Here is a 25,282-nt window from a genome sequence, read left to right on the forward strand (position 1 = left end):
CATTCTGAGTTTGACATGTGTTTAAGAGATCTGCAGTACTCTGTCAATGCTCCAAGATGTCGCATACCCATTCCTGTTAATTCAGGTATAGCAAGGTCATCAACTCAAATCCCCTTTGGCCTAAGGTGCCCTTTGCGGGTTTTCCCCTTAGCCTCTCCACTTTTTACTTTTTCATTTTTCATTTTTCATATTTTTTTCTGATTCAAAGTGCCCTTTGCCGGTTTTCACCTTGGTCCTTTCTTCTTCTTCAGGTGAAGTAATTCTTGACTGAATCTAAGTTTACAGGATCTATTAATCTCACTCAAGATCAGTGCTCCTCTGAAAAGGTCTTCTTTACAACATAGGGACATTTCCGGTTTGGCATTCATTTCCCTCTAGAATCCTTTCGTTGAGGAAGGATCTTTTTTAACATCCAGCCCTCTCGTGGAATTCTTTGAGACGACTCTGTTTATTATGGGCTCGTATAATTTTTTTCTAGTACACCCGACCCTGATGAACTGCTTTTAACTCTTTTCCTAGGTCCAACTGATCATATCGCGATTGGATCCCTCCAACTCTAGCTCAACTAATACCCAGAGAGAGGGGATTTCAATAGGTAAAACTACCTCAATCCTATAAACCAAATAGAGAGGTGTTGCCCCAGTACAGATGTTCGACAAGCGATGAGGGCAAATGGTAATTTCTCATGCCAGTCATTGCAAATCTCAATCATTTTTTCAATTTTCTTGATGTTCATCTCTAGAAAATACGGTGACGAACTGCGGTGTCTGATTCTGAATTGATTTTAGACCTCAGCTATCGTGCTATTGTTCAGGCTCAATGCATTATCAAATATAATCTTCTTTGGAATTTTATATCGGCATATGATGGCATTAGCGTGTGAAGTAGCCTCTAATGATCTCAAAAATGAAGCAATGCCCATTAGAAGTCCTCGATAATGGTGATGTTCGTGCCCCATTTCGCTCAAAATTTGAGTCGCCCTTTTCGGGTTTTCAACTCAAATCCACCTTTGGTCACAAAGCGCCCTTTGCGGGTTTTCGCCTTGGCCTCTCCTTTTTCCTTTTCATTTCATTTGTTATTTTGATTTTGATTTTGATTTCCCTTCTTTTTTCTTTCTTTCTTTCTTTTTTTTTGTGAACTTTTTGATTGATTAATTTTTTTTTGTTTTTTTGTAAATTAGATCTAAACTCATGGGATTAGACAAGTCCATGGTATCCCTTTCGAGAAATCTTCTTTGATATCGGATTTCTTTCATAGAGCCTTTTGGGGTGAAACTATGACTGAAAACTTTTGATCTTCCTCTTTCATCAGGATAAAATTCGACAACATCTTGAAGGGATGGAAACTCGACTTCAAATGGGCAAAGCTATGTTGAGTCAACAAGAAAGGCATTGCCCCGGCAAAGGATTGCATCGTTCATACTGTAAATTTCTGACATCGCGTTGTTGTACAGATTTCATTATCAGCGGTTAACCCGGGCATGTCCTGGTATGATCATACAAAAACGTCTTTGAACTCTAGAGGTGACTCAACAAGGTCTTACTTCGTCTTTGCAATCAGGTCAATTCTAATCTTCACCAAGCTCACAATTTCTAATGATTCATTGTGAGGTAGGATCTGTATATCCTCTTGTTCTACCATCCTCAACAAGTTCGGAGATAAGCTACAATCTATGTTATTTTCAAAGTCATGAGATCCCTCTAAACACATGCCTCGCTCAAAAGAAAATTTGAGTTTGTAGCAGCGTCATTCATGTTATTGATATCTGAGGATCCATAAAGAATGTATTTATGAATGATTATTTGTACATTATGAATGAATGATAAGGAAGAAAATCCAAAAGAATGAAATAATCAAAAATAATTATTCAAAAGAATGGAAGAACATTGGTTCAAAAATGGTCAAAAAGATGTATTTCATTAAAATAATAACATTCAGACATGAGCCTATTTCGCAAAGAAGTTCTCATTGCTTCTAGGCTAAAAACAGCAAGTGTGTTCTGAATATTACTCTAAGTAAATTCTAAATACTATAGGGATTTCTTCCACAGTCCAATTATTTAGAACACCTCTAAGTTGATAAGGGCGAATATCTAACAAGGACCCTTTTTCATTTGTGTCTTCATAAATGGCATTGATGTGAATACTTCCTGACACCTCTTCATATATTGCATTCACCCTATTTTCAATGATGATTGGGTAGCGGATTTTGCACTAGATGAGTCATCAAACTTGACAGCACCCATGTTGATGAGTTTTTCAACTAGCTTCTTGAAGGTGATGCAATTCTCTATTAAGTTCCCCGTAATTCCCGCGTGGTAATCACATTGTGCGTTCGCATCATACCACTTAGGATACGGAGGTTGTGGAGGTTTTAAGTAATGAGGAGTAACAACATGCGCATCAAACAAGCTTTGATACAGCTCCTTATATGACATCGGAATTGGTGTGAACTGGAGCTTTTCAGTACCTGGTTTCACTACAGATTCTTACTTTAAAGGACTCTGATGTCTTGTGGTTTCTGTTTTTGGCTGACCTACAGTGATTGATTTTGAGTGGCCCTTGTTATATCTGTTTGCATCATCCCCCTTATTCCCCTTCTTCCTTGGGGCCTTTATAGTATCTGGGTACTCTGCCCTCACCTGTTTCATTTCTACTGGATCATCGCGAGCAACAAGATTAGCTAAATTGTTCCTTAGATTGAATCTTGGGCCTGTCAGGCAATTCACTAGTCTTGACGTACCAGTCTGATATTGTTGGGATCTGATAGAAAAGAGTGCCCCTTGTGGACTCCCATCTGGCTGGACCTAGACACTTATCGGAATAAAATATGGGGAATAGGCAAGATCTTCATTATCAACCCCAAAGTGGACCATCGAGTCTTTCACCCCTTCTAACTTTCTAGCTAGGAATCGGTCGAACTGGCTCATCATAGTTCTCTGTAATTCTAGCATTTGATCTCTCATTTCCTGTTGAAATTTGGTCAATTGCTTTTGCATCTGTATTTGCATTCGCTCTAATTTCTCCAACCTTTATTCCATTTCTCTAGCCTTTGCTTGGATACCGTAAGGGTGTTGGTGTTCCAAATTAACTGAAATAAATTTACTCAATCAGACCCTTTCAATGGACTTTAATGCATGTAATGCAAATGCATGAAATGTATGCCTAAAGAGATGTTGATTCTGATTTAATTACATTTAGAAAACTTTTCTAGAAGACAAATTTCTTTACATAAAGCAGATATGTGTATACGGCCTCGCCCTCATATTCCAAGAGACAACATCGATCCCTTCCTTCACCCATACGTTAAATCTCGCTAGCTTCAAAAGAATGTCTCTTCTTGCTTCTTTTGCTTGATCTTGATCGCAATCCATTGTCTGCCTATCCTCGTAATGCTGATCAACTCCTTTAAGGAAGTTAGAATGTCGATGGCTCTTAGATAGTCATCTTGAATCTTCGAGCCACGAAGTAAAGGTCACGAGCTCTTTCATCACCTTTCCTGTGTTTCTTGGAATATATTCGGGAAGTCGTACTATTTTCCACTTTATCAAGGAATTCATATTCCATGACAAGCTTTCTAGTTTAGTAATCGAACTTGAATCAATATCTCATTCCTAAGATGCAAATGCAATGCAATCAAAACACAACAAAAGGGGTTAGTACAAAATAGAAGCAAACAAGGAAAACAAAAGTACCTAGTCGGGTAACCACTAGGGATTTGGAGGGGCTCTACCTAGGATGGGTTCCTAAGGTCTTCTACATGCAGTTTGGTTCTAAAGTTGAGGTACCCGATCCAGCAGATTCCTCGATCCTCACCTATTATAGGCTCATACAGACCGAGTTCGGTTCAGGGGAATATATTTCCCTATGACTGCACGGAGATAAAGATCTCACGAAGACATAGGTACGGATGTATCCCGAAAGTGATCCACTATCCTGCACGGAGGTGAAAACCTCACGAAGGAGTAGCTTCTCACTCCCACTTAAAAATGGTAAGACTAAACAGTCTTTATGCAATATGATGCCAAGATATAAAACTTGATTTACAATAATCATACAAACAAGTGCAAAGAGAGGATCGTAATTTTTCAAATCGATTTTTCAATTTTCGACAATAAGACAAAAAAGAATCAATTTTGCGGCTTGACTCTCTTGGTGTCCCCAGTGGAGTCACCAAGCTTTCGAAACCATCTTTTTGAAAAACAAAAATTTTAGTCGTCGACTTAAAAACAAAAATGGGAGTCACCACCGATCTTTTAATGAGTGTGATCAGTTGACCTTGAAAATTATTTTGGTCTGCGAAATTTGAGAAAACAGGTTCGGGAGTCGGTTACGCACGAGGAAGGGTTAGCACCCTCGCAACGCCCAAAATTGATACCGAATTGATTAATTAAGGTCTTAATTTCGAATATCGAAAATTCGTGAAGAATTTTAAAAAATATGATCCTCCCTTTTATTGATGTTAATTTTATAAAAGATGCTTGGATAAATCGACGCGGATGCTAAAGACCTCCTTGTCTCAGAGTAATATAATGTCACACCCAATACATTAGGGCACGACATTTTTAGTCCTTGAGAATAAGCTCGTCTTTTGATTTCTAAAATTTGTGCGGTGAAATTTAAAAAGGATATTCAATTGCTTTAAGTCAGATGAAAAATCAAAACCCAATACGTTAGGGTACAATTTCTCAAAATTCCTAGCATTGAATATAGCCCTTATTATTATTTTAAAAATTCTCATCTCGAGGAATCAACATGTCATGTCCAATACATTAGGACACGATGTATCGAATTCCCGAGAATGAGCTTTTATTTATGCATTTTGATTAAAGAATAATCTCGATTATTTAGATTCAACGAGGAAAGTTGGAACCCTATACGTTAGGGCTCAATCTTATCGAAAATCCCAAATGCCCAGCATCGCGTTATCTTAAAAGCTTTTGAATGAAATGATTTTAATATTTAAACGATATTAGACGTAGTCTTAAAAACAATTAAATAATAACGTACAACGCGAATGGTGATTCGTAAATTAAAATGTACGCGAATGATCGACAAAGAAGCAAGAGATACGAGCAAGCCATACCATACACATAAGAGCAATTATCTCACATCATATACAAATTACTAATATTTAAAAAAGGTTAATTGAGACATCAGGTAAATTAACACACATGAAATTGCGCAAATATAAAATCAAAGATGTAATATACAAAACAATATACATATTAACTTAAGCAAGTATTACGTAGTAAATAAAAAACATAATTGTTAGAATTAAGTGACCCAAATCCTTATTTAAATAAAATACTGTGGTAATATAAAATAAAAGTAAAATTCCTATAGAATTATACTTCTTTTATTTTATTTTAGAATAAGGTTTCTAAACCTTATTAAACTCCATCTATTTGATATTATTTGAATAAGGAGTTTCACTCCTATTAGAATAAGGTTTACAAGCCTATAAATAGGCATAGTCTACTCCTCTTATAATTAAGTTTTCGACATAGTGAATTTTCTTCTCCTCTACCCGTGGTTTTTTCCGAAAGGGTTTCCACGTAAAATTTGTGTGTTCTTTATTTTTCTATTTCTATTTTTCTTTGCGATATATTGTCATTACCGACATTATATTTTTCTCAAATTGGTATCAAAGCTTCCGGGTTGTTCATCTCAATCATGGTAATGACGTCTTTGAAGTACAAAATTCCGCTGTTGGATCGCAACACCAGATTTGCATTGTGGCAGATAAAGATGCAAGAAGTTCTTGCACAGATGGACTTAGAGGAAGCCCTACTAGGGGTAGATAAGTTGCCTTCAACTTTGACGAAAGAAGAGAAGAAGCGCAATGATCGAAAGGCGTTAACACAGTTACATCTGCATTTGTCTAACGAAATTTTGCAGGATGTGATGAAGGAAAAGACTGTCGCTGGATTATGGAAGAGGTTGGAACAGATATGTATGTCAAAAACTCTAACTTGCAAACTACATATGAAGCAGCGTCTTTATGCTCATCGTTTAAAGGAAGGTGCATCTGTGTACGAACACTTAACAGTGTTTAAAGAAAATCTCTCAAACTTGGAGGCCATGGAGGTTCAGTATGATAAGGAAGATCTAGGGCTGATTCTACTTTGTTCGTTGCCCCCGTTTTATTCAACCTTTAGAGATATGATTTTATATAGTCGCGAGTCTCTCACAGATGATGAGGTTTATGATTCTTTAACCTCGTATGATAAGATGAAGCATCTTGTGGTTAAAACCGACTCACAGGGAGAGGGTCTTATTATTCATTGGAGATAAGATCGGAATGCTGATGATGATCATGGAAGGACACAGGAACGGAATCCTCGCAGTAAATCTAAAGGTAGATCGAAGTCTTCAAACAGAGGTAAAACTTGTAACTTTTTCAAGAAGAAAGAGCACATTAAATCTGAGTGCTATAAGCTACAGAATAAGATAAAAAAAGGAGGCTGCGAATCAAAATGGAAAACAACTAGAAAATTCTGCTAAAGCTGATGTTGTAGAAGATTACAGCGATGGTGTACTTCTAGTTGCTTCTATCAATAATTCCAAAGCGAGCGAGGAGTGGATCCTTGATTCGGGTTGCACCTTCCACATGAGTCCCAATCGGGATTGGTTTACAACTTACGAAAGAGTGTCTGAAGGTATTGTGTTGATGGGAAATAATGCTTCATGTAGAATTGCAGGTGTTGGAACAATTAGAGTTAAAATGTTTGATGGAGTTGTCAGAACACTCAGTGACGTACGACATGTTCCAGAATTAAAGAGAAATTTAATTTCATTGAGTACTCTTAATTTAAAAGGGTACAAATACACAGCTGAAAGTGGGGTTTTGAAAATTTCCAAAGGTTCCCTCATTGTGATGAAAGGGTAGAGAAAGACTGCCAAGTTATATGTTTTGCAGGGTTCTACTGTTACTTGTGATGTAGCTGTGTCATCCTCTTCCTTGTCAGATGATGATATTACTAAACTTTGGCATATGTGCCTAGGGCATATGAGTGAGAATGGCATGGCAGAATTAAGCAAAAGAGGACTTTTGATGGGTAAGGAATTTACAAACTGAAGTTCTCTGAGCACTACATTTTTGGGAAGCAAAAGAGAGTTCGATTCACTAGAGGAATCCATAACATGAAGGCAACGTTAGAGTATATTCATTCTGATATATGGGGGCCATCCAAAGTGCCTTCGAGAGGTGGAGCTAATTATATGCTAACTTTTATTGATGATTTTTCCAGAAAAGTGTGGGCATTCTTCCTGAAGCAGAAAACCGATGTGTTTTCCGCATTTAAGTCTTGGAAAACCATGATTGAAAAACAGATGGGAAAGCAAATAAAATATCTCCGCATAGACAATGGCTTAGAGTTCTGTTTTGATGAATTTAATAAATTGTGCCAGTCAGAAGGGATCATGAAACACTTGACAGTTCGTCATTCTCCACAGCAAAACGCCGTTGCAGAACAAATGAACAGAACGATCATGGAGAAGGTTCGATGTATGTTGTCAAATGCCAACTTATCAAAGTCTTTTTGGGCAGAAGCAGCCTCTACTGCATGTTTTTTGATCAACAGATCTCCATCCGTTGCCATTGAGAAAAAGACTCCACAAGAGGTATGGTCTGGTAATCCTGTTGACTATTCTGATTTAAAGATCTTTAGTTGTCCTGCGTATGCTCATGTTGATAATGGAAAATTGGAACCAAGATCTATTAAATGTGTTTTTCTTGGTTATAAAGCTGATGTAAAAGGGTATAAGTTATGGTGTTCTGAAAATAAAAAAGTTGTGATTAGCAGAATGTTGTTTTTGATGAAACTGCTATGCTACCTAAATTATCTCTTAAAGACTCTTCCAATAAAGAAAATCAAAAGCAGGTAGAGCATCAGATTGATCTAGAATCTACAACAGAGTCGACTACTAAAGCTAGTACAAAAATTCAAAATAGAGTTGCTTCTTCACCACAATACTCTATCGCCAAAAACAGAACTAGAAGAGAAATTAAACCTCCAAAGAAGTATGCCGAGGCTGATCTAGTTGCTTATGCTTTAAATGTGGCTGAAGATATAGATGCAAATCAAGAGCCATCTAATTATTCTGAGGCGGTTAGTTGTGAAGACTCAGAAAAGTGGATGTTTGCTATGCAAGAGGAGATGGAATCGCTACACAAAAATCAAACATGGGATCTTGTGAAACTTCCTAAAGGTAAAAAGGTTGTTCGTTGTAAATGGGTGTTTAAAAAGAAAGAGGGGACTCCAAGAGTTGAATAACCCAGATATAAAGCAAGGCTTGTTGCAAAGGGTTCCAGTCAAATTCCAGGAGTGGACTTCACAGATGTGTTCTCTCCAGTTGTGAAGCATAGTTCGATTCGAGCTTTGCTTGGTATTGTGGCCATGCATGATTTGGAGCTTGAGCAGTTAGATGTAAAAATTGCATTTTTGCATGGAGAACTTGAGGAGGATATTTACATACAACAACTAGAGGGTTTTACAGTTTCAGAAAAAGAGGACTATGCTTGCTTGCTGAAAAAGTCCCTTTACGGTTTGAAACAGTCACCAAGACAGTGGTATAAGAGGTTTGATTCCTTTATGACTTCTCATGATTTTAAAAGAAGTAGCTTTGACAATTGTGTTTACTTTAAGAAAAACAGTGATGGTTCTTTTGTGTATCTACTCCTTTATGTTGATGACATGTTGATAGCAGCGAAAGATAAAGGAGAGATAAGAAAGGTCAAAGCCCAACTAAGTGAAGAATTTGAGATGAAAGACTTGGGACCAAAGAAAGAAGATACTTGGTATGGAGATTCTCGTGGATAGAAAAGTAAGTAAATTGTATCTAAGTCAGAAAGGGTACATTGAAAAAGTTCTTTCCAGATTCAATATGCAGAATGCTAAGCCTGTTAGTACTCCTTTAGCAGCCCATTTCAGACTTTCATCGGCTTTGTCTCCACAAGCAGATGATGAGATTGAGTACATGTCACATGTTCCATACTCTAGTGCAGTGGGATCTCTCATGTATGCCATGGTTTGTTCACGTCCAGATTTATCATATGCAGTTAGTGCAGTTAGCAGATACATGGCAAATCCTGGTAAAGAACATTGGAAAGCAGTTCAGTGGGTTTTAAGATACTTACGAGGTACTACTGATGTTTGCTTACAGTTTGGAAGAACTAGAGATGGAGTCATTGGGTATGTTGATGCTGATTTTGCTGGGGACCTCGATAGAAGAAGATCTCTCACCGGTTATGTCTTTACAATCGGAGGTTGTGCAATCAGTTGGAAAGCCACTTTGCAAACTACAGTCGCTTTTGTCTACCACTGAAGCTGAGTACTTGGCGATTACTGAGGCTTGTAAAGAAGCTATATGGTTGAAGGGACTCTTTAGTGAACTCAATGAAGACCTTCATATCAATACAGTATTTTGTGACAGTCAGAGTGTCATCTTCCTTACAAAAGATCAAATGTTTCATGAGAGAACAAAACACATTGATGTTCGGTATCATTTTGTTCGTGATATTATTACTCGTGGTGATATTGTTGTGAGCAAAATTAGTACTCATGAAAATCCTGCAGATATGATAACTAAGTCACTTCCTATAACCAAGTTTGAGTATTGCTTAGACTTGGTTGGTGTTCATTGTTACAAATAAACCCTTAAGGGGTTTTATGGAAGAGGTGGAGAAACTTGTTTGTTGAGAGTTCGCGATGAAGAACTTGTTCATTAAGAATTCGTGTCATGGTGGAGATTGTTAGAATTAAGTGACCCAAATCCTTATTTAAATAAAATACTGTGGTAAAATAAAATAAAAGTAAAATCCCTATAGAATTATACTTCTTTTATTTTATTTTAGAATAAGGTTTCTAAACCTTATTAAACTCCATCTATTTGATATTATTTGAATAAGGAGTTTCACTCCTATTAGAATAAGGTTTACAAGCCTATAAATAGGCGTAGTCTACTCCTCTTGTAATTAAGTTTTTGACATAGTGAATTTTCTTCTCCTCTGCCCGTGGTTTTTTCCCGAAAGGGTTTCCACGTAAAATTTGTGTGTTCTTTATTTTTCTATTTCTATTTTTCTTTGCGATATATTGTCATTACCGACATTATATTTTTCTCAATAATAATATAAATGATAATATAGATATATATATATATATATATATAATAATGTTAGCAAAAGGGTTGAAATAAACCAAATATGTAAAGTAGGTTTTGAAAATAAATTATATAGATTGATTTAAAAACATATAAACATATTTGAAAGAAAACTAAAGGTCAATAGTTATAATAATATGAAATCAATGATATATTCATAAAATAAAATAATTTAATAAAATTATATACATATATAATGGTATGGTGTAAAAGTATTGTCATATAGATTTTAAAATATATAGATATAGAAGAGAATTTTAAAAATAAATATTATAAAACTATAAAAAGTGTACAAATTATATTTAGTTAACATAAAATTAAAATAATAAGTATTAAATTTTAATAATAATATATGAAAACTTAGAATAATACACGAAAGAAAAATTTTTAGATAATGGTTCAATAGATTTAAATAATATCAATAATGAATTTATACTAATAAATTTAATTATCAAAATAACATTAGATTTAAAACTAAAATATATTAAAGAAAACAAAACCAAAATATTTAAATTAATTAAAATGAACAAATTAAAATAGAAATTAAAATGGATTTAATGCTTAATCGAAAAGAAAATAAATAAAAAGAAAAAGAAAACAAAATTAAAAGGAAAAATGAAGCTTGCGCATTACATGAGGGATTAAATGGGAAATATTCCCTATCCTTCAAAACGCATAGTGGCAGAAGGGACCAAAATGAAACAACAGTGACATATCAGGCAGAATGTAAAAAAAAAATAAAAAGATTGATTTGGATGCGCTTTAAAAGCGAGGGACTAAGCGCGCAAATATCCCACCAGAGGCCAAGACGCGAGGATCCTAGGACCGGATCGGGTCAACCCACAGGTATACAAATACGACGCCGTTTTAGGGCCACTGATTCAGGCCCCAAACGGCGTCGTTTAAACACCCCATAAGAAAACACTTGAAACCCTAAATGAGATAGATCTGCCATTAAAACACAGCAAAAAAAAAACTTTATCTCTCCCCTCTCCTCTTGCGCCGTTTCAAACATAAACCCCCATCTAAACTCCGATTTGGGCGGAGTAGACTAGGGCTTCCGTCGATGTGCTTGTAAAGGTAAGATTAATCCTTCTCTCTTTCTGGCGCTACAACCCGAGGACACCTCCAACTCCGATTTCGGACGGAGTGAACGGAGCCCCGACGGTGCGCTCACGACGGTAAGAACCTCTCTCTCTTTCTTTTTCTTTCCTTTGCCCGCGATTAAATGAAATCAAAGCTTTAGAATCCCGACCGAAAACCAAAGAAAAAATAAAATAAAGTAAACAAATAAATAAAACAATTACCTCTTTGAACTTTTGATTTTTTTTATTGCCCTCTGATTTTTTTTAATTTTTGTGTATCTTCCCCTTGTTTACAATGCGTATTTGGCTTTTATATCGCTAGAAAAATAAAAAAAAATTACAAAAGAAATATCTTTTACTCATTTTTTGTTTGTTGCTATTTTCTGTTCGTCTTTTCTTGTTTGCTTGTGTGCAGGTACGGTCGTACGCGCAGTGCGTGGCGGTGTGCGAAGGCTGTACAGAGGCGTGTAACGTGGAGCGGCTCGGAGGCGTGGCTCGTGGGGCACGTGAGGGCGACGGTGACTGAAGGCTTAGGGTTTTGGTCTCTAGGGTTTGCAGGAATTGTTTTGGGCATTGGGCCATATTGTAATTGGGCCACTGTTTTAGGAATTTAGATTCGGTATGGGTTAAATTTTGGGTTTATTTGGGCCATTGAGCCCGTTGCTTGTAAATGGGCACTTAAAATTGGACTATTGTTGTATATGTATACTTTGGTTTATCATTTGTTTTTGGACCGGACTAATATTGGGTATTACAATATAGTTCGCAGTATTTCTGTAAATACAGTTCGTAGTAATTCCACAATATATTTTGTGGCATTTCTATAAATACAGTTCTCAATATTTTTGTAAATGCAGTTCACAGTAATTCTACAATACATTTTGCGGCATTTCTGTAAATATAGTTTGCGGTATTTTACAACACAGTTACCAACATTTCTACAAATACAGTTCGCAGTATTCTACAACATGGTTCATTTCCTTAAAACCATTTCTTGAATAACCATTTAACTTCTATACTACACTGTCGGACAACAAAATTTACTCAACAAATTTTTTAGTTAAAACTTACATAGTAAGCCCCCAATTACACGTTACGCGCGTGTAAGTTTGTCTCAGAAGAGTCACTTTATAACTCTTTTTCGACAAGGTGGAGGACAAATTGTTATAGAGTTATAATAAAATATATCTTAACTTGAACCGAAATTTGACTCAAAAAAACCCCCCTTATACACATTTCTAAAGGTCCTCTTGAGAGAGGTTGACTCTCCAGACAATTCTTTTTTTTTTCCTTCTTCACTAGAGAGTCTTTTTCCTCTCTACTCTAACCATCTATGCCAGAAAAGAAGATGAACTGACTAACAAGGCGACCAACTAAATCTTATATTAACAAGGATATAAAAAAAATTGTCTAATTCTTTTTGAATCCATTGTTCTTTGTCAATAATTTTTTTGTATACTTGGTTTATTAAACCACTTTTACATTTCAAATTAGAGAAATGACTGCTTAAATGGGTTCTCGTTATTACATTGTGTGTTTTTTCTCCCCTATTTTCATTTTATTCTTTGCAATTTAAATATTTTATTTTATATATAAAATGGACTGATTGTTGAAAGGCCTTCACCTTCTAATCCACCTATTTGGTCATCAACAAAAAACTTTAAAAATAAAAAGGTACCATATTAAAGTTATCCTTGAGGTAGAAATGTCCTTTTTTTTTTCTTCCAAAAATCCAAATTAAGAACCCTAAAAGTTGGAGAAAAAGTACAAGTAAAATCCTTACACCTGTAATAAATCCAATCGTTTTCATGAACCTAGCAAGGCATTTTGGTAAGCACAAGTAAATGCAATAGTGCCTATCCAAATAGTTAGCCTTTGCTCTACAATTAGCGCCTTACAAATTTTAATTTTATTCAAAAAAATTAAAAAAAATTAAATTTTGAGTTAATCGAATTGAGTTGTTCGAGTTAGTTGAGTTAACTCGAATAAGTAATTCGAGTTTCGAGTTTGTGTCAAGTTAAATTTTACAATTTAAATAATTTGAATGATAGATTAGTGTAAATACCCTTTGATCCCTATCAAATTTGAAAATAAATAAACCGATCTTTCTTTCAATAAAATTACAAATAAAAATTCAAAATAATTTTCAAAAATTTATTTTAAAAATATAAAAATTAAAAATATATAAAATATATATAAAAAGTTATTTTTTCTAAAATAATAACTTTGGGACCTAATTAAGTCAATTAATAATTTAAGTTTATCATATTAAAATATTTTTTATTATCATTTTGGTTTGAAAAAGTTTTCAAATATATATAGTTTCAAATTTACGTACTCTAACATGAAATTAATTATACTGTAACAAGATTTTAATTTAACTCGAACAATTTTACTCAATTTGACTCCACTCAAATCGAATTAGAATGATAAAATATGACTTTTCACTCAATTTAATCGAATACCCACTCTTACTCATAATATTCGGGCAATGTACCTTCTCCAACTCATCCACGCCGCCCCTCCCCAAAGGGAGGAAAAAAGTAAAGAGAGGATCCCCGTTGGAAGATGTGGTGGCGGTTAGGTTTGAAAAAGAGGAGACAAAATAACCAAAATCATTGTCTACTAAATCCTCCAAACATGAAAACATATCTTACGAAAGAAGAAACAAAACAGAGTAGGCAAAATCAAACGTAATTGTGTATTGAATATGATTGGTTGGTGGGCTGGCATTGCCGGCCTATTAAATTGAGTAATGGGCAGAACTACCTACACATCACTACTCATTAATGATTTCATAAAGTTGACTGTTAAAGCCCTATCGCATTTGCCCCCACTTAATTGCCTTCTCAATGTGAGTCATTCCTTAGCATCTAAGCATCATCACCTAAACCTTACATTTGGGATACCTCATTTTCTTAAATACATAATAATTTTAGAAAATAAAATAACCCAGCAAAATTTTACTAAGATTATTGGTTCCTTAGCTCATCTTCACGGTTAAAAGTTATTTGGATTGATCGGATTTACTAGTTAAATTGAGAATCAATTAAAATATTAGTTTAAAAAAAGACATTTCATGAATCGATACAGATCGATTGACTGAACAAATTTTTATGAACAAGTTAATAATAAATAAAGAGAATAACAGATGTTATATAAAGAAAAATGTAATTTGCCAGATTTTAGTTGCAATTCAATGAAAGTTTAGCGGTGAAATGTAAATTGAGTAGAATTAATGAGTAAGTGGAGAAATATAAATGTTGTGTTGGAAAAAAGGTTGAGTCGGTTCTCCTAATTAATGCAACCAACCAATTTAATGATTTTATTGGAGAATAAGAAAAGGAAGTAGCCTCAACCTCAATCCCAACACTAGTCGGTATATGGAATTTGAATTTTAGTTTATAGAATTACTCCTTCAGCTGCGTCACGCACCCAAAAACCAAACCAAAAAAGGAAATTTTGTGCTCAAGTTGAAGAGTGGGGAAGAGCGAGGCGGCTCATTTTGCATGGGATGTTCTTAACCTACCCAATTCATTCAAACACTTACATTTTCACGCTTCATACTCATCCCATTTCTGTTGCTTTTTTAGAATCATCACACTTGCTTTGCTATCATCTCCATCCCCTATGAGGACTTCCTCCTCAAATACTGCAATGATGGAGATTCAGGCTAATAAACCAGCTGGGACGGGCATGGTGGTTGGAGGTTTGAGCCCTTTGAGTGAAACTCTATGGAGGGAGAAGACCGTTACGGAGTTTATGGGAGATGTATCCGCCAGGCTCACCTGGGAAGACCTCACCGTAATGGTAACTCTCAGCAATGGGGCGACCCAGAAGGTGTTGGAAGGGCTGACTGGTTATGCTGAACCCGGTACACTCACCGCTCTCATGGGCCCTTCCGGCTCCGGAAAATCCACGCTTCTTGATGCACTCTCCAGCCGCTTGGCTGCTAACGCCTTCCTTTCCGGAACCATTCTCCTCAATGGTCGTAAAACCAAGCTTTCTTTCGGAACTGCAGCCTATGTTACTCAAGATGACAACTTAATTGGCACGCTTACTGTTCGGGAAACCATTTCCTACTCCGCTCGGCTCCGTCTCCCCGATACGATGCCCTGGTCTGCGAAGCGGGACCTCGTTGAAGGTACGATTATCGAAATGGGCCTCCAAGATTGCGCTGATACTGTTATTGGGAATTGGCATTTGCGTGGGATCAGTGGAGGAGAAAAGAGGAGGGTCAGCATAGCTCTTGAAATTTTGATGAGGCCCAGATTGCTCTTCCTTGATGAGCCAACCAGTGGCCTTGACAGGTTATGATCTTTCTTCACATCGTCTTTTATGGTTTTTGATTGTCAGATTTTGTTTTTTCTGACTTGAGATGCACACGGCAGTGCTTCAGCATTTTTTGTCACCCAGACTTTACGAGGCCTGTCAAGAGATGGTAGAACTGTAATAGCTTCAGTTCATCAGCCCAGCAGTGAAGTCTTTGAGCTATTTGATCAGTTATATTTGCTGTCTGAAGGCAAAACCATTTATTTTGGCCAGGCTTCTGAAGCATACGAGGCTAGCCTTCTCAGCCATATTTCTTCCGTCACTTGATATCATTTTCAATCCCACTGCAATTATAAATATAATGTCTCTTGGATTGTAAAATGCAGTTCTTTGCTCAAGCCGGATTTCCATGCCCTGCCTTGAGAAATCCATCTGACCATTTTCTTAGATGCATCAATTCTGACTTTGATAAAGTTAAGGCTACTCTCAAAGGATCCATGAAATTACGGGTATCCACTTCGTTTCCCCTTTGTTTAATCATCTTCCCTCCTACTTTGGTACACTACACTTATATGACTGGAAAACAAATTGCCTTGATTGTAATCAGTTTGAGGCAAGTGATGATCCCCTGGAGAAGATTACCACAACTGAAGCTATCCGAACTCTTATTAACTTCTACCGTACATCACATCAATGTTATGCCGCGAAGGAAAAGGTTGATGAGATATCCAAAGTTGTAAGTGCTTAACTAGCCAATCCTCTTATACATTATTATTTTGCCAAATTAATCTTATTTCTACTCATCCCACTCAACAATCAATTTTTCCATATGGTACAGAGAGGAACCGTGCTAGATTCCGGAGGCAGTCAAGCTAGTTTCTTGATGCAGTCTTACACTTTAACCAAGCGCTCATTCGTGAACATGTCTCGAGACTTCGGCTATTATTGGCTAAGGCTGCTCATATATGTTGTTGTCACTGTTTGCATTGGAACCATTTATCTCAATATTGGAACCAGCTACAATTCAATTCTGGTATTGTTTCTGTATATCTGTTTAGAAAATATTGGTTTTATGTCTGGAAGAACTGTATTTAAGATTGTAAAATCTTGTGAAACAGGCAAGGGGTGCATGTGCTTCTTTTGTGTTCGGTTTTGTCACATTCATGTCAATCGGTGGGTTCCCTTCCTTTGTGGAGGACATGAAGGTAAGTCATGGCCTGCCAGAAAACTTACTAGCCATGGCGGGGATAAACATTTTGACTATCTGATTTTTGCAGGTTTTCCAAAGGGAGAGGTTAAATGGCCACTATGGTGTAACTGCATTTGTTATAGGGAATACACTGTCAGCTATGCCATTCCTCATAATGATAACCTTCATCTCTGGAACTATTTGTTACTTTATGGTTCGTCTTCACCCAGGCTTTGAACATTATATGTTCTTCGTGTTGTGCCTTTATGCGAGTGTTACTGTGGTTGAGAGCTTGATGATGGCCATTGCCAGTATCGTCCCCAATTTCCTCATGGGGATCATCACAGGAGCAGGGATTCAGGTTTCTCTCTCTTCAACCTTGTTCTGCATTGTTCCTATTGTATTCACCAGCATTTGGAAGACCTATATATATGCTTGTTTTTTTTCCTTCAAGTACCTGTGTTGGACATATAGATAAAAGTTCCTCCAAATAAAAAGAAAAAATCTGACACTCACATTGCTCCTGGGTGATATCGCTAAAAGGTAGTCTTTCTTCCAGGGAATATTCATGCTTGTTTCTGGCTACTTCAGGCTCCCAAACGACATCCCAAAACCTGTGTGGCGTTACCCAATGTCCTACATCAGCTTCCATTTCTGGGCTTTACAGGTGATTAAATATCGCAAATTAAAATTGCAGAAATTATTTCGATATCGGCTCATCAAGGACTAAAAATACGACACCAAGTATATTTTTGTTTCAGGGACAATACCAAAATGATCTGAAGGGACTGTTGTTTGATAATCAACCACCGGAGCTTCCCAAGATTCCTGGCGAATACATCCTTGAAAACGTGTTCCAAATCGACGTTGGACGGTCGAAATGGATCGATCTAAGTGTGATATTCAGCATGATCATAATTTACCGCATCATCTTCTTCTTGATGATAAAGATCAGCGAGGATGTTACCCCTTGGATCAGAGGTTTGGTAGCCAGGAGAAGGATGCAACAAAAGAATGGAACACAAAATACGATGGTTGCGCCCTCTCTCTTGCAATCTCCTTCGCTGAGGAATTATGTCGCAAATCGAGCTAATGGAAGGGGTAAAAGGTAGACAACAGGGTATGCATGCATTCATGCGATCACCTTTGAGTCTCGAGATACAAACAATCCTACAACGACATCAGTTTCCTAACATTTAAACCTTATGCTTTACTTCATCTATATAGAATTTGCTTTAAAATTATATGCAACAATCTGTATTGTGCGTTTGAAGTTAATATATATACAAGCAATGCCATTAATATATTCCACCAATGGGAGCTATGGAAGATACAAGCTTCGTGATAAACGAACTGCTCATCCGTTATTGCTTCCCGACTATTACTTCATACTTCTAAACTTGTCTCAGTTTTTATTCAAAATACAAGGTGAAGGTGATGCCTTCAATCTTGTTTTATAAGTAACATAAACTCATAATATTTATGAGCATCATGATTTGATATACCCATAGTACTAGTCTCGCCATTGTGGATGTTGCGGGTCACATAACACATGATGATTATCATGGACGTGTTTTTGTTTTTTAAAATCACAAATTTTTTTTCAAAACTTTATATTATCTTCATATTTTAATATTTTAGTATTAATCATACTATTTTATAGAGTGCTTTTATTTACAAATTTTATAATAAAATTCCTTGAAAATACATACCAACATTATCATTCTAAGTCATGAGCAAGAACAATCATAAATTTTAATAAATAACATCTACATAATATCATGCATAAAAGTTTATTTTACATCAATTAAATAAAAAATATACATATGCAAATATAAAAATCTCATTTCTTATAAATTACCACCTAAATGGATGGCGTGGGTGGTCTAAAGCATCTTTATTTTCATCCTCTTGATTGAGATCACTTCCCCTTCCATGTAAAAAAATAGAAGTAGAATTCACGTTTGTATCTATTGAAAGGAATGAATGCATCACATCATATGTAAAATGAAGAGGGATATAACTTTAAGATGTTTCATTGATAAAGTGCATGTGATGTGGTAATGATAAACAAAATGTTCATAACTTGAATTTGGTAAAAGGTAGATAAAAAGCATTTGGTTGATAAGAATGAGGTCTCTAAAATGATGGCATAATGGTTTTATTTTATAATTAGGCTACGTAATGATGAGCTTATAAATGAATCATGAAAGTGTCCTTCCATCCTCCCATGAGTTCTATCTTCTCTACCTCTTTTATTCTATGAACTAGTAGAAATATTTGTTTCAAACAAACCTAAATCAACATCATAAGGATATCCACTCTGATGTGAGTCTCAAGGTCTAATTTCAAGTCCATAAATGTGATGGGCTTACATTAACTCAAGACCTAATAATAAGATCAAAGGGCAAACAAATCAAAGTAAGATTGAACGAGACCACACAAGACTTTGTTACAAAGGCTTTAGACGTGCGTATGAGGGAAAAAGAGAATCAAGATTCATTTTCTTGTTTTCATGAAAATCAAGAAACTAAATCTTGGTCCAATTATGCGGTTTTGGGAGATTTCAAGACTCAAGAAAAATAAGATTTCAAATCTTGGAATTCTTGATCCTAGAAACCGAATCTTGAAGCTAATGCACAATGGATTCCATGTACGAGTTTAAACGAGCCAATTCTCGGAGTGAACGGATAACAAGTCCAAGTTCTTGAAAATCAACCCATTGGTATGTCCACAAGCCTATAATGAAGTTTGGAGAAGGACTTAGTTGAATATTAGGCCAAATTATCAAGTGGCCCAAAGTGTAAACATTTTAATTTTTTTGTCCAATTTTATTTAGTTAGTGGATCAACATGTAAAAATTTGTCCCAAGGAGCCCGTTCAAACCCTTGGACGAATTTCTGTTTCAATTCCACACTTAGACTTATTTTCACATGTTAATAGTTAGTTATTTGATGAGTTGACATATTAAGTTGTCATGCTTAGTTGGCACTGATTTGCCATAATTTGCTGTGGCAAATAAGAGTCTTTTCAAAACTTAATGAGCTTTTTTTGGGTACCATTTTATGATTATTTCGATTAGTTTTCCAATTTAGCAGTTTAGATTAAATTTTAGTAAAATAAGTGTTTTTGAGACAACCCGATTTTCAGTGGTGATGGAATAGTGGTTTTGGGACCACAAATTTTTATCGTATCGACTCGTAAATATTATTTTTAGAATATTTATAGAGTCATTATAGTCATATTAAAATTTGGTTAAGAAATTTTAATGTTTATATAGTTTATTAAAGAAAAAGGACTAAATTGAAAATTATGCAAAACTTGCTAATTAAAGAAATTAGGTGATGAAATGGTTTAATTATTAATTGAGGAAGGACTTAAGTGATAATTAAGCCCTAAATAATATAGTGGGGTGAAAAATTGATGGAAAATGACAAAAAATGAAATTATAATGGCAAACTTGTAATTTAGTTAAGTAAAAAGAAATAGGTTTCTTTTTCATTTTACATTTTCATACCCGAAATTCATGGTTTTTCAAGCTAGGAGAATTGACCAAGCAAATTTTTATGCATGTGAGTGAATTTCCTACTCGTTTTTTTTTAAATTTTTATGTTTTTGATATCGTTGCAACTAGGTCCAGCTAGCCCGTACCTTCGTTTCTGATTCTGTTAAAAGTTTTGGAAGTTTATATTTTTTTAATATTGTATTTTTTTATGAATATAATGTATTTGGAGCTTTGATTATGTTATTTGATGAATTTGTAAAGTAATTTTTACTAGATTTTGATTTTAGGATTGAATTGTGAAAATGTCCAAATATGAGGGTTGGATAGTGAATTTGATATTTATTAGGGGCTTTTTGAAGGCCTATTATATTTGGATAAAATTTTTACTTGAGGAAATTGGTTAATTTGATGAAATTCGAGTTAAGGGACTAAATTGGAAAAATGGTAAAATTTTAGGGTAATTGTGTAATTTTGAAAAGTAAAAGGGTATTAATTGTAAAATGGTTTAGAAATAAAATATGTGCTAATAAATGAAGAATTTTACATTTTAGATCAAAATCCCGTATATAATAGTGGAAAAAAAATAGTGGAATAGTCCGTGAACCTCTACAACGACTACAATTCAGTCTAGGTAAGTTCATACGGTTAAATTTAACATTTTTATTAATTAGTAATTGGTATTATATATATATATATATATATATTCTATTGCTAGAAATGAATTATTGTTTGAATTATAATATTGAATTGGATATTCAGTTTGAATTGAACGTGAGATTTGAGTACATTTGTGTTTTAGTGTATGACGGGGGGTTTGGAGTGGAGATGGTATTGTAGGGAGATATCAACATATTACCCAAGTAAATCAGGGTTTAGTATTTGTTGCGAACTCTCATGTTTTACTTTCTGTTTGGCATGATTTGGGAGGATCAGCTCTTACGAGCTTCTGTTCAGCTCTCACGAGCTTTTGTTGGCGTATTCGGGAAGACCAACTCTCATGAGCTTCTGTTGACGATGTGCCCTTACATGTAAGTCATTCCTCGAATAGAAAATCTCGGTAAGGTAATTTGTTTAATGAATTTGAAAGATATGTTATTTATTTCGTATTGATATAAATACGAATATATTTATCGATTGAAGTTGTTAATGGCAACGAGTTTTCTTAGATGATTATTATTGTTTGAATTATTATAGTTAATTCAGTAAGATTTATCGTTTACCTTGTCGAACTTACTAAGCTTCATTAAGCTTACTTGTGTTGTTTAATGTCATTGTAGATTCTCGGAAGGTTGGACGATCGGATCGACACTCAAGTCACACTATCCAGCTTATCTTGGTAGTTTTTGAAACGTTTAATTCAGATTATATGGCATGTATAGGCTTTTGTGCGGTTTTGGTTAATGTTTGGTTTATGTAAATTTTTTGAATAATATTTTGTGCAAATAATCAACTTACAAATTATATGAGAATGATGTATTATTGATATGCTATTATGTATGATATATATAATTGAGTTGTTGTGATTGTGGTACATTTGATAGGTATTTTGATTAGGTATTGCTTGAAAGAGTTGATGAATTGAATTGATGTTTACTTTGTTTTGAAATTGTATATACTTGTGGTATCAATGAGGGTACATTGGTTAGGCACATGTTAGGCTGGTTTTGATGTGTTTTTGGTCTGATTAATGTCATTTTGAATTGTTGTTTTGGTTGGTATTTGAGTTTCTTAAGTCTAAGCAAACTTGAAATGGTAAACTTGTGTTTTAAGGTTCATTTTGAGGCCACATGGCTTGAGACAAAGGCGTGTGTTTCAGCCATGTGTGACACATAGCCATGCGACACGGCTTGTGTCCCCTGTAGGTTCAATGCATACAAGTTAGACAGTTACACAGCTTGGCACACGGGCATGTGGCTTTGCCGTGTGACCCAAGTCAGTGAGTTACATGAGAATGGACACAGGTTGGGACACGGTCATGTGACCCCTACAGTCCAAATTTTTCAAAATTTTCTTAAAATTTCCAAATGTTTTCGATTTAGTCCCGGATTGTTTTTATAGTATTTTTAGGGCCTCGAGGGCTCGATTAAGGGACATTATGGATGTATTTGAATGAAATTTGATTATGTTTGTATTAATGTATGATTTGAATGGTTTACTATTTTTTTGGTCCGGTAATACTCCGTAACCTTATTTTAGCAACATATACGGGTTAGGAGTGTTACATTTAGTGGTATTAGAGCTACGGTTTAGTCGATTCTCGGGCTGAACGTAGCATGTGTTTAATCTGATCTAATCTTCGTTTTCTTATAGATTTTAAAGATGTCAAATGAATTTGATCATGTTGACAATGATTAGGTTAATAATAATGTACCGACTTCTGATCATGGGACGACTAGTAATGTTCTAATTTCTCCGGCTCAGGAACATGAACTTAAGAATATGTTCTTTGGGTATAAGAACCAGTGGTTCAGCGAGTTTATGCAAATAAGAAATCTGGCTCAACGACCTCCACCCCTGATTGTACCCCTGTTGTACCTCTAGTTGCACCTCCACCTCCTCCTGTGATTGAACCTAATAGACATATTCCGATTGAGAAACTTAGTAAGTGTGGTGTTGAAGAATTTTGGGGCAGATCAGAGGATGATACTGTTAAAGCTGAGTACTGGCTTCAAAATATTTTATAGGTTTTCGAAGAAATGGCTTGCTCTCTTTATGACTTTTTTAGATGTGTTGTTTCGTTATTAAAAGAGGAAGCATATAGTTGGTGGTCTACGATAGTAGCTGTGGTACCGAGGGAGAAAATTTCCTAGGAATTCTTTTAGACTGAGTTTAAAAAGAAATATTTCGGGAAAAGGTATTTGGACAAGAAAAATAGAGAATTTCTCGAGTTACATCAGGGAAATAGATTGGTAGCTGAATACGAGAGAGAATTTGTGTATCTCAATAAATATGCCCAAGAAATTATGCCTACTTAAGAAGAAATGTGTATCCAGTTTGTAGATGGCCTGAATGATGAAATTGGAATGATGATCGGAGATAATGAAATACGAGAATTTTATGTCTTGTCTGATCATGGATAGAAAATGGAAGAAGTGTACAACTGTAAAATACAACGGGATAGATGTATTCGAGAATTTTACAAGAGAGGTTCTTCCAAGTCATTTTTTGCATCACCGGTGAAGAAGACAAAAGTTGATTTTAGCGGAGCTATCTCAGTGTCTGAGCATTCGAATAAAAACAAGACGATTCTACATGATTTCAGAATACCTACTAAACCTGCTGATAGTGTGGGAAGTGTACGAAATGCTCCGAAGCCCAATTGTAGATATTGCGGGAAATATCATCTTGGCAAGTGTAGAGGTAAATTGGGAGCCTGTTATAGATGCAGATCGACTAATCATTTTATTCAGAATTGTCCTAGAGCTCCAAAAGAGGATGAAGATCCAAAAGAAAAGCAAATGTCTACCTCTTAGAAAAGTAGACGTTCAGGCCAGAATAGTGCTACCAGGACTACTCATATGGAATGAAAGACACTGTCATTGGGTCAGAGGTTAGAGCATCTGCTTGCACTTATACTAGTAGAGCCAGAGAAGAAGCTACTATTCCAGATGTGATTACTGGTATATTCTATCTCTTTGATGTTACTGTGTATGCATTGATTGACCCTGGGTCAACTCATTCTTATATTTGCACTGCATTAGTAACGGAAAAGAAATTACCTATTGAATCTATTGATTATGATATTTAAGTTACTAATCTAGTAGGTTAGAGTGTGATAGTTAACTTAGTTTGTCGTAATTGTCCACTGAAAGTTAGAGGCTGTGAGTTCCCTGCCAACTTGATGTTGTTACCCTTTCGAGAATTTGATATTATTCTGGGTATGGATTGGTTATCGTTGCATGATGCTGTGGTAAATTGTAGACAGAAATGGATTGATTTGAAATGTCAGACAGGAGAGATGGTTTCAGTTGAGCCGGAGAGTCCGAAAGATGTTAGAATTATTTAAGCTTTTACTGCTCAGAGATTGATTCGAAAAGGTAGCAAAGCATTTCTAGCATATATTATTGATACCAGAGATTCAGAATTGAAGTTAGATCAGTTACCAGTTGTTAGTGAGTTCGCTGATGTATTTTGTTATGAGTTGCCGAGTATACCTCCTGATCGTGAAGTTGAGTTTCTGACTGATTTGGTTCTTGAAACTGCACTGATATCAATATCACCGTACATTATGACACTAGTTGAACTAAAAAAATTGAAAGCACAGTTGCAAGAGTTATTAGACCGAGGGTTTATTTGACTGAGTGTGTCTCTCTAGGGTGCATCTATTTTGTTTGTGAAAAAGAAAGACGGCTCTTTGAGATTATGTATAGATTACAGACAGTTGAACAAAGTCACGATAAAAAATAAGTATCATTTGCCACGTATCGACTATTTATTTGATTAATTGAAAGATGCCACAATGTTCTTGAAGATAGATCTAAGATCCGGGTATTATCAATTGAAGGTTAAAGACTGTAATGTGTCAAAGACTACTTTTAGAACTTGTTACGGTCATTATGAGTTTTTGGTAATGCCATTTGGTTTGACTAATGCCCCTATTGCATTTATGGATTTAATGAATCAGATTTTTCGACCTCATTTGGATAGATTCATTGTTGTGTTTATTGATGATATATTGATCTATTCCAAGACAATCCGAGCATGCTCAACATTTGAGAATCGTATTACAGACTTTGACAGAAAAATAGTTGTTGCAAAATTTAGCAAGTGTGAATTCTGGCTTCACGAGGTTAGATTTTTGAGACATATAGTATCAGCCGATGGAATCCGAGTTGATCCGAGTAAAGTTTTTACTGTGATGAATTGGAAAACTTCAAAAAATGTTTCAGAAGTGAGAATTTTTATAAGTTTAGCAGGTTATTATCGACGCTTTGTTAAAAAAATTTCAATTATTGCTTTGCCAATGACCAGATTGTTACAGAAAAATGTTGAGTTTATTTGGTCTGATAAGTGCCAACAGAGTTTTGATCAACTAAAGAACATGTTGACGGAAGCCCCAGTGTTGACT

At 35.4% G+C, this 25,282-nt stretch overlaps 1 protein-coding gene across 1 annotated transcript; it reads left to right on the forward strand.

Moving 5' to 3' along the window:
- The first annotated feature begins 14,592 nt into the window (after positions 1-14,592).
- Positions 14,593-18,020, forward strand: LOC105794106 (ABC transporter G family member 11). Its single transcript, XM_012623100.2, has 9 exons — positions 14,593-15,558; positions 15,640-15,811; positions 15,907-16,029; positions 16,128-16,256; positions 16,359-16,553; positions 16,639-16,725; positions 16,798-17,070; positions 17,269-17,376; positions 17,471-18,020. Exons 1-9 carry the CDS (start codon positions 14,879-14,881, stop codon positions 17,819-17,821), a joined length of 2,118 nt encoding a protein of 705 aa, XP_012478554.1. The 5' UTR covers positions 14,593-14,878; the 3' UTR covers positions 17,822-18,020.
- The last annotated feature ends 7,262 nt before the right edge of the window (positions 18,021-25,282 follow it).

This window comes from Gossypium raimondii, chromosome 3, assembly GCF_025698545.1.
Source record: "Gossypium raimondii isolate GPD5lz chromosome 3, ASM2569854v1, whole genome shotgun sequence".
In the NCBI taxonomy this organism is placed as follows: Eukaryota; Viridiplantae; Streptophyta; class Magnoliopsida; order Malvales; family Malvaceae; genus Gossypium; species Gossypium raimondii.